This window comes from Podarcis liolepis (genome assembly GCF_965112155.1).
Source record: "Podarcis liolepis genome assembly, chromosome: 5".
NCBI lineage: Eukaryota > Metazoa > Chordata > Lepidosauria > Squamata > Lacertidae > Podarcis > Podarcis liolepis.
In genome coordinates, this window is record NC_139556.1 from 5,168,703 (window position 1) to 5,179,102 (window position 10,400).

General features: G+C 43.5%; 1 protein-coding gene across 2 annotated transcripts; it reads left to right on the forward strand.

Moving 5' to 3' along the window:
* The first annotated feature begins 579 nt into the window (after nucleotides 1-579).
* LOC310707768 (malonyl-CoA-acyl carrier protein transacylase, mitochondrial-like) lies at nucleotides 580-8,265 on the forward strand. Of its 2 annotated transcripts, none has more exons than XM_083505128.1 (4): nucleotides 580-1,053; nucleotides 1,909-1,996; nucleotides 5,908-6,125; nucleotides 7,476-8,265. In XM_083505128.1, exons 1-4 carry the CDS (start codon nucleotides 595-597, stop codon nucleotides 7,887-7,889), a joined length of 1,179 nt encoding a protein of 392 aa, XP_083361254.1. In that variant the 5' UTR covers nucleotides 580-594; the 3' UTR covers nucleotides 7,890-8,265. The 2 variants fall into 2 exon arrangements, with proteins under 2 accessions (XP_083361254.1, XP_083361255.1); XM_083505129.1 differs by having other exon boundaries at nucleotides 580-888.
* The last annotated feature ends 2,135 nt before the right edge of the window (nucleotides 8,266-10,400 follow it).

Sequence of the window (10,400 nt, forward strand, 5' to 3'; positions counted from 1 at the left end):
TATGGGGATTAAAAATGTCTATGTTGCAACAAAGAAAAAAACTTGTGGAACTTTAAAGACTATCAGATTGGATTAAGATTCAGGTAGCCATGTTGGTCTGACATGGTCGAAATATATATATAAAAATATTAAAAATGTCCACTAGCACCTTAGAGTTTGTTCTTGGTATAAGCTTCTGTGTGCATGCACACTTCTTCAGCTACCAAAGATTAGATTAAGGTGGATCTATCTCCCCTAACATCTTCACACTTTAAACATACACGAATCTAGCAAAGTCTGTGTCTCTTTAATTCTGTGACTCACAGCACACACACGCAACAACCTGGCACATATCTACTCCTCAGAGCCATACGTGCCAGTGGATTTGTGCCTCTGTGTTTTTGTGGTAGATACGTGTCTGTGGATTTGTGCCTCTGTATTTGCTGCTAACATCCACGAGCACGTGTAGAGAGAGGAGGGAACCTTGGGTGGGGTGGAACCCTCTTTTCTACGGCTCGGGTTTCCAGGCCGCGGCGGGGGAAGCTTTTCGCTAACGGACCGGGCCTTGCATTTCTCGCTTCCCAGCCCCGCACGCGGAAGGAGGCTCCCGTTGCCATGGCGACCTCCGCCGCGCCGCGCCTGCTGCCGCCGGGCCTCTCCGCAGGCCGCGCTCTCGCCTTCCCGGCCCTGCGGCGATGGCTCAGCCGAGGCGGAGGAGCCCCGAGGCCCCCCGGCGCGGGGGAGGCGGCGGGGCTGTTGCGGGACGCGGCGGCGGCGGAGGAGGAGGCGCCGCGGTCGGGGCCTGGCGGGAAGGCGCGCCGGGCTCCCGAGGAGGCTTCGGTGCTGCTCTTCCCCGGCCAGGGCAGCCAGTTCGTGGGGATGGGCCGCGGGCTCCTGCGCTACCCGAACGTGCGGGAGCTGTACCGCGTGGCCGAGGGCGTCCTGGGCTACGACCTGCTCGGCCTCTGCTGCCAAGGGCCCGGCGCCCAGCTGGAGCGCACCGTGCACAGCCAGCCCGCCGTCTTCGTCAGCTCCCTGGCCGCCGTGGAGAAGCTGCACCAGGAGCAGCCCAGGGTGAGGGGCTGGCAAGGCCTTAGACAGGGGTGCACCCCGGGAGCATCTAGTCCAGCCCCCGGCCAGGCAGGAGGCTCAGCCAGAGCAGCCGCCTCCCCGAGAGAGGGCCAGGCAGGCGCCCGCAGAGCAGGAGCATCTCCCACCCCCAGGGCTTCCAGCAACTGGCATTCAGAAGCACTGCCTGCCTCTGACTGGGGTGGCCGTGGGTTGCCCCATCCTCACCTCCATTTGTCTATTCCAGGGGTGTCCAAACTTTTTTCAAGAGGGCCAGATTTGATGAAGTGAATATGCCTGAGGGCCGACCAAAGTTATTATTTTTTTAATAAGATATTTATTAAAGTTTCCAATTTTTTTACAAACAAAAAGAAAAAAACAAAAATATGGGCCGACCAAAGTTATTGACCTTTTATAAGGATTGAAGTTGTGCTTTTTCTTGGATTTCCCTCCCGCCAGGAAATAAACTGCCAGAGGCCGGATTAAACCAACCGGTGGGCCGGATTAGGCCCCAGGGCCAGACTTTGGACATGCCAATCCTCTTTTAAAGGCCGCTACCTCCTGTAGGAGGGAGTGCCGTAGTTTGACTATGTGAAGCACTTGGGCTTTGTCTGCCCCAAAGTCTCCCAACGTTCAGCTTCCTGGGATGCTTCGCTAGAGTTCTATGTTAGGAGAGAGGGAGGGAGACTTTCCTCTGCCCACTTTCTCTGTGCCAAGGAGAAAGAAGCAGGCTGCGCCACAATGGACAGTGCCCAGGGGGTGGGGTGCCGTTCCTGCGTTTCTCACACTATGTGAACTGCGTAGGGTGTTTCTGGATCACTTCCAATTGTTACTTACTGGAGACTTTTTAAATTTCTACAGGTAGTGGAGAGCTGTGTGGCAGCTGCTGGATTCAGCATTGGAGAATATGCAGCCCTTGTTTTTGCAGGAGCCATAGACTATGCAGAAGGTATCAAGAAAGTATTAAATGTTTATCTAAAATATTTGCAATGCACGGATAGCATGTAGCTCTGGCCGGGGGCATAGCAAGGGAGGCAGGGGGCATAGCCCCAGGTGCACAATTTGGGGGGTGGGGCACAAACCAGGCACCCCCTGGGATCCCCATCCTGCCCTGTCTGCTGCTGGGGGTCTCTGGGCCCTGAGCCCAGCCTCACTGCTGCATCTCCAGCCCCCTTGCTGAATGGCTGCCTGGCCAGCGTTGGGGGAGTGGGATTCACATGCCAAGGCTCTTTGGCTGGGCTCCTCCTTTTGCAAGTGGGGAGGCAGAGCAGCATAGCCCTGCTTGGTTCCAGTGGTGATGGCTGGGCTGGTGCAATGGATTTTCTTCACCCTCTGCACCCCACCCCTGCCCATGTGCACATGCGCCCCAGGTGCTAGCAGACAACTCAGTGTTGCTGACTCTGGCGCATTAGTCTTGGCACACAATTCTGTGTGGTCCTCTGCTAGTGAAGGCACTGGCAGAGCTTCATGCTCTGGCACCGAGGATACGAAGAGCAGACGGTGGGGGGGGGCATGCCGCCTGCAGGGGCGTGGTGCCCAGTGCGGGCGGGGAGGCAGTCGCGATGGAACCCCACTGGGATTGTGCTGCTGGGGGCGGTGCGCTCTCCTCACACTCCTCTTCCTCCGCCACTGAGTGAAGGGTATCTTAGTGTCCAGCTATTTTATTTCCTCCTCAACTTTATGTGTTACATCTTTGTGTTATTTAAGTAATAAGTAAGTAAAATTAAAATCCAGAACAAGTCTATATAATGTGTACAAAAGTATAACCAACTTTGCAGTAGATAAAAATGTGAGGATTTCTTGTATTAATATCTTCATAGACATATTGGGAATAAGTTGTAAGATTCTGAATTTAAATATCATTGCTTGCAGGAAAGTTGCTTCAACTAGTCTGAAGTCTAGCTTCTAATGACATAAATACAGTTTGGGGCAGACAGTAGCTTAGTTGAGCATTATGCCAAATCATGACTTGTATGAACTTTATTAACTGAAACCATGGTTTGAGCTTCCAAACACCCAAAAGGCATGCTAAGCCATGGATGACAAATTCACTTCAAACTGTGGTTTCTGTTTGCTGGTTTGTTAATTCAGATGTGGAAAAGCATAGACTACATTGGACATCATACTGAACTATGTTTTAGCATAGCGTGCATGAGACCTGCTTCTCTGGCTTGTGTGCCTCCCCTTTCCCAGCTCTGGTGACGTGGGAAGCAACATTTACAGGTGAAACTCGAAAAATTAGAATATCGTGGAAAGTTCATTTATTTCAGTAATTCAACTTAAAAGGTGAAACTAATATATGAGATAGACTCATGCCAAGAGAAAGATGAGAGACATGAGACCGAGCAATGCAGAAGAGCTGAAGGCTGCTATTGAAGCATCCTAGTCTTCCATAACAACTCAGCAGTGCCACAGGCTGATAGCATCCATGCCACGCCACATTGAGGCAGTAATTGATGCAAAAGGGCGCCAAACCAAGTACTGAGCACATATGCATGATTCTACTTCTCAGAGGTCCAATATTGCTCTATTTGCAATCCTTGTTTTGCTGATTTTATTTAATATTCTAATTTTCTGAGATTGTTAATTTGGGGTTTTCATCAGCTGTACATCATAATCATCACAATTATTATTATTTCTTTTTCTTTCTTTCTTTCTTTTTTTAAAAATAATATTTATTGCTTTTCCAACCATTTAAACACAATAGAACAGAAAAAAACAAAAAAGGAAAAGGAAAAGCAAAGAAAAAAAAGAAAAAACATAAGATTAACAAAACAAGACGCAAACAATTTAAAACACAAAACAATTTCAATATCTTAACTTTCATTCCCTTATTTCCACGACCTCCTCACACCTCCCTTTTTGTATTCCACTTCTATTAATTGTTTCAGCAATTCCTTTCCATCTTCCTCTGTTTTCTATCCTATAATTATCTTAACATATTCTAATCTTATTTTTCCCTTTAATACTCTATTAGTCCATTTATACTTAATTCCTTATAGCATTTCTACTAAAGCCATATAACTTCATTCCAACATTTTTCTAACATTCATTATTTTTACAATATTTCTATAAATAGTCTTAAACTTTTTCCAGTCTTCTTCCACCGTCTCTTCTCCCTGGTCTCGGATTTCTGCCAGTCGTTTCCGCCAATTCCATATAGTCCATCAACTTCATCTGCCATTCTTCCCGGCTAGATAAATCTTGTGTCTTCCAGTACTTCACAATGAGTATTCTTGCTGCTATTGTTGCATACATGAAAAGAGTTCTATCCTTCTTTAACACCAATTGGCCGACCATGCCCAGGAGAAAGGCCTCTGGTTTCTTCAAAAAGGTATATTTAAATACCTTTTTCATTTCATTATGAATCATCTCCCAAAGTGTCTTAATCCTTGCGCATGTCCACCAAAGGTGAACTCTAATCCTCAAATTCGTCTGTTTTTCTTTGAGTTCAGTCATAGCAAGCGTCAACTTATATTCATCAAGTTGCTTCTGTAGGGCTGGGGCTCTCTTGCTCTTTCTCTCCAGTTGTGTTTCTTTACATTCAGCAACAACAGCTCTTTCCCTGGCCTCCTCCACAGTTTGCTGTATCGAAATAGGTTCCTATGTCAATTTCTGGGTAGTTTCTATATTAGTATTATTTATACTTTCTATATTTAAGTTAGTTTTAATGATTGAAACATCCACTTTGGCATTTGTCGTGTCCATTTTCCTGTGAAGCTGATCCAATGAATCATTTATCTTAAATAATGCCGCCACTAGAGCCTCTTCTGTCAACATTTCTCTTGGTTTTACATATACTGGTACAAAGGCTCAGAAAAAGCAGGGGGGCCTGATGGTGGACCTCTCCTGGATTGTTGCCAAGTCCTCCCAGACCTTAATGTTTTGTCAGCCGTTGACTGGTCTGTTTTTCCTCTTCCATTAACCATAACACTTAAAAGCTTCAAGGTCAGTCCCTGGGACTGACCATAATCATCACAATTATAACAAATAAAGGTTTGACATATCTCGCTTTGCATGTCATGAGTCTATCTCATATATTAGTTTCACCTTTTAAGTTGAATTACTGAAATAAATGAACCTTTCCACAATATTCTAATTTTTCGAGTTTCACCTGTAAATAAAAGCAGAAGTGAACACTTCAGTACTCTCCTCAGCTGTGGGACTGTACAAGCCTAGGAGGCTAGACTTGTTTATGCCATGCTAAATGAGAGTTTGGTGTGATGTCTAAATGACTAACTTTCCTTAGGCATGGCTTGGCATGTTACGTGAATGCAGCCTATCTATGTTAACCAGAGTGAAAGCATGAAAAAATATACCAGTACATTTGGGTCCCCGTTGCAAGAATCCAGATTGCCAGCCTTTCATGCTTAATTTTCCTGGATACTTAGGTTCTGGTCATCTTGAATCTACATTAGTGGTGTTTTAGGGAACCCCTGAACTCTGTGGATGTGTATCAGATGTTCTTCAGTTGGGGACAAGGACCACACAGCTGCATGGGTGTGTTCCGCAGTGTGCTTTCTGTTCATGGCGGACTGCAGCCTAGCCAGTGTTCTTTATAACTGACTGTGCACTCTGGAACAGGTCCCAGAATCTTCTGCACCACATGCAAGTACTGTGGTGGTCAGTTTGATTTGGAAAGGGTTCCCCAGAAGTAAAAAAAGTTTGAAAGCTGCTACTCTACATCACAGAATACAATATTGTGTGACTGAACATTTCAGAGTTTTTACCTCTCTATCTGTGTAATAGTTACATGGAAACATGCATTTGAGTTTGTAAAGTCACAGCTATTTTTCTTTGTAGCTTCCATTTATCTTATGCTGAAGTTAAGTCCTCTTAGAGTTTCTTTCTTTTCTTTAGCCTTATATGCGGTGAAGGTGCGTGCTGAAGCCATGCAGGAGGCATCGGAAGCTGTCCCAAGTGGAATGTTATCTGTTATTGGCCGGCATAATTCAAATTATGTCACTGCTTGCTTGGAAGCTCGTGAATATTGCAAGTCATTGGGAATTGAAAATCCTGTATGTGAAGTTTCAAACTACTTGTTTCCAGGCAGCAGAGTCATTGCAGGACATTTGCAGGTATTATTTCAAAATAATGGTTCTGAATATCTTGAAATTTGTGGGGTTTTCAGTAGCACTGCTGACAGCCAAGAGAACAGTAGTACTTAGACATATTCTGTATTTTGAGGGGAGAAGTTTGCTTGCTTGTTATATGAATTGTATTTTTATCCTGCTTTTTTTACATTCAAAGTACCTATACTAATAGCCATCAATTGATATATTTAATTTTAAAAAATAATAATAAACACATTTAAAACCATTTCATAATAATAAGAACAATAGTAATGAGAATAGCAGAAGAACAGCATTAAAAATAAGTTAATGTTTGAAATCAAAGGAGCAATGAAAAGATTTTCGCTGATTTCTAAAAGGGGGGGGGGAGTACAATAGATTTAGCCAAACAGGTCTTACAGACAAGCACATTTGCAGTGGGAAAAGGGCTGCCCTCCTCAGACAGAGGCGATATCAGGGCCAGATGACCTCATAGTGAAAGGGGCTCCCTGGTTTCCCCGACTGTAAGTTTTTCTAGCTTTAAAGTTAAGCATCAGTACCTCGGATTGAACATAGGCACTGACTAGTGGAGCTCCTTAATATTCCCAACGCATGCTGTTCTGCTAACCCTGGCCAACAGCTGTGCAGCTACATTCTGAAGTTTCTGAACAATATTCAAAGGCAGCCGCTTGTAATTGGGATTAGAATTGAAGCCTGGCAACAGGATCTAACTGACATGCAGTGATGATGTAAAGCACATGTAGCAACCTAGTGCTCTCCAAATGTTTTGAACAAAGCTCTCCTCAGCCCCAGGCAGCATGGCCAATAGTCAGGGATGATCAGAGATGTATTCCAACAACATATGGAGAGCACCACATAGGCTACCCTTGGTATAAAACAAAAATGGAAACACAACAAATGCAATTCAGGTATAAAAGCCACCTGCCAACATTTGGGTAGCAAAGACTAAGCCAGCACTTTACGTTTCCCTATAAAGTTTTAAGTCTCTGTTGAACAACAACTACCAGACTTTTAGAAGACATCTGAAGGCAGCCCTGTTCAGGGAAGCTTTTACTGTTTGATGTATTAGAGTATTTTAATATTTTTTTTGGAAGCCACCCAGAGTGGCTGGGGAAGCCCAGCCAGATGGGCGGGGTACAAATAATAAATTATTATTATTATTATTATTATTATTATTATTATTATTATTATTATGTCCTTTATTTTCTTCCTCTTGGAGGCATGCGTCCTCTGACTTGTAGGCCACAATGAATTTATAGGGTTTTCCTAAGAGCCAAATGACATTAACAGCAGTTCTAGACTGAAGGCAGTAACTCTGTTTTTGCGGTTCAGTGTTCTGTTTCGTTTTTATTTCAGGCTTTGGAGTTTTTGCAGCAAAATTCAAAAAAATACTCATTTGTGAGAGTGAAAATGCTGCCAGTCAGTGGTGCTTTTCATACACAACTTATGGAACCAGCAGTGGGACCTTTGTCTGAAGCCCTCAACTCAATTAATATTCAGAAGCCTCTCATCCCTGTCTATTCAAATGTGGAAAACCGGAGATACACTGAACCGAAACAGATCCAGCGCTTGTTAGTGAAGCAGTTGGTTTCACCAGTGAAATGGGAGCAGACGATGCATGCCATCTACGAAAGGAAAAAAGGAGTAGGATTTCCTTATACTTATGAAGTGGGGCCTGGGAAACAGCTAGGAACAATCCTAAAAGGCTGCAATTTGAAGGCCTGGAAGTTCTATGAACATATTGATGTTTCAGAAGATGAAAAAGCATAGAGATATCTGTAGGAAAAGTTTTCATTTTAAATGGATTTATTGTTAGGTAAAAATGAAATCATGCAAGCCCTGGAGGAAGACACAACATAGTCTTTTGGAGAGGGAGCTGTATACCGTTGTGCCATTGCTATCTCCCTACACAACTAGCACAGAAGAATTGCTTGTTACCTCAGAGGCCACTCTGGGTCTCACTTCTTCAGACAAACAGATTTGACCATGAGTCATCAATTACTTTGCTACAAACTTTTTAAAGAATTGTTTTATATAAGCCTGATCAATAGTACCTGCACTGGCCAAAGAATCGTGGTGACTTATGCTCAGTGTCTTGCTTTAACTTTTAAGAATCAGTGAAATAATAATAAAGTTAAAATGTTTTCTTTGTTTTACATATCATTTATTGTGGGTGAGAGATCTGCATTTGCCCCACTGAGATAATATATTGGATGCAGTGATTGTGTGACCCATTGTATGCTATCTATGCATAATGTCCCATTAGTTTTTTAGAATACTCACACTATTAAGGTCCCCATTTTGCAAAGCACCTCATCAGTTTTCCTTCTGGACATGAGTAAAATTATAAATCGGGCACCACAGGTTTTTGGAGAGTTGGGTCTTACTGACTGGATGCAGAAAAGGCTCTGCTAAAGACCATGTGCTGTAGACAACTGAGTGGTACTCAGAATAGACCCATTGAAATTAATGGGCTGAAGTTAGCCGTGCCTTTTAATATCAGTGGATCTTGTCGGAACATGAGCTCCTTCTATGTAGCTGGTAACAGCATTGGTGTTTAAGCGTCAGGAGTTTTTCTTGAGACGCTTCCATCTGTTCAGAAGATGTCCAGAAAGAAAAGCTGGGAAACGTTACATGGCATCCCAGGCCACTCTCAACTTACACAGGGATTGTGTTCCACGGAGAACACCTATAGCCAAAATTACATATAGTCAAAGCACATTAGGTTCAACAGCAGGTGGATTGCCAAAGTTTTCCCCCTCGATGCCCATCACCATTTGTAATCCCCCCCCCCCCAGCGCATAAAGCTGATTGTGCAAAGTTAAGTTTGTGAAAATTGCAAGTTACCTTTATTCTTGCTAACAGCCTTCCAATATATGTTTGCTTTTCAGTCAAAAGCATAAGGGTAGTGCAGCACTGTGTTGTGTTAAGTAGCTTACAGTGCACTCTTCTGCCAGTCTGAGAAAAGACAGGACTTCAGGGAAAACACAGCATATTGGTCCCATGGTTATATCATGAGGATGTTGCATAAAGAGCGAGTGAAGAAAATGTTACCATCCCACACTGAACACTTGCTGTGGAAGCACTCCTAACAGTGGATGGCTTTTAGATATTCTTTCTAGAATCATCTCAGGTAGTCTTCTGCCAGAGGATGGCAGCAGTGTATAAATCATTTCTTACAGCTGAGATAGGTAAAAAAAATGCTGGCTTTTTTTTGGTAGCAAATACAAAATGTAAGCATGCTTTTTGTTTGTGCGACACCTGTGGGTTGAAATAAATCTCGGTGTCCAAAAGCATTGAACTGCAATAAAAAAATAGTTCCTGGATCTTCCTCGAGTCACAAGTCAGCGTGTTACAAACTGAAAGATAAACTACATCTTTCAGAGTAACATATTTTTTGAAACATCCGGATTTCAGTTCTAATAAAACCAGTGCATTATGTCAATGTAGTTTCTTGATTCTTGGTTATTCAACAACTACAAACCACTTCTAGATATGAAAATCCACTCTTAGAGCTGAGCTCTGCTGCCATGATTTGCAGACATGGTATATTTCGGGCAGGATCTTATTGCTGGATATGAGCCAGCAGTAGAAGGCTTAGGTAAGCTGGCACACGACTATAACCAGCATTGGACTGCAGAGTTCAGTGTTATCTACAATAGCAGCACCTTTCTGAAAGGAATAGAGGTTCAGTTTCTGTGAAGAAAAAGTTTCTATGAAGAAATTGTTCATCGTAAATATGAAACTGATTTCCTTCTAGCCTGTCAGGACAAATTCCACTCTTGATGTGTGTAAACATTAACTACAATAAAGCTCAGAGGAGGCCTCTGTATACTTTAGCATAAGGGTGTGGCATGATGTCAGCTCAATGTTCAAATTCCTGTTTTGAAGCTAATTCTTGTTTTTGAAGCAAGAGTGTGTCCTACAAAGAAACACTGATTCTTTGCTTTTAGAATCTGATTGCTAAAAAGGGCCTTGCAAGAGCCCCAGCAGCAGCAAACTGGTCTTTTTGAACGTTTTCCTGGCAAACTTTTGTCAGTGTTGTCATTATTGTCATTCAATTCCCATCATCCAAGTGCTGGTGCATAGGTAGCCAAAACCCACTTATAAGAGATTGGTATTTGCAGAGCTGGGGAAGCCGTGAGGTGGCAGAAATATAAAACACAAAATTAAAAAAAACCCTTTTAGGGGGGAAAGGCTCAGGGAAGACTGATGATCCCTGCAGCCTAAGATGGCCTAAGGATGCCAGCCCCAGCTCCTGCATCTTTTAAGTGGGGCTTG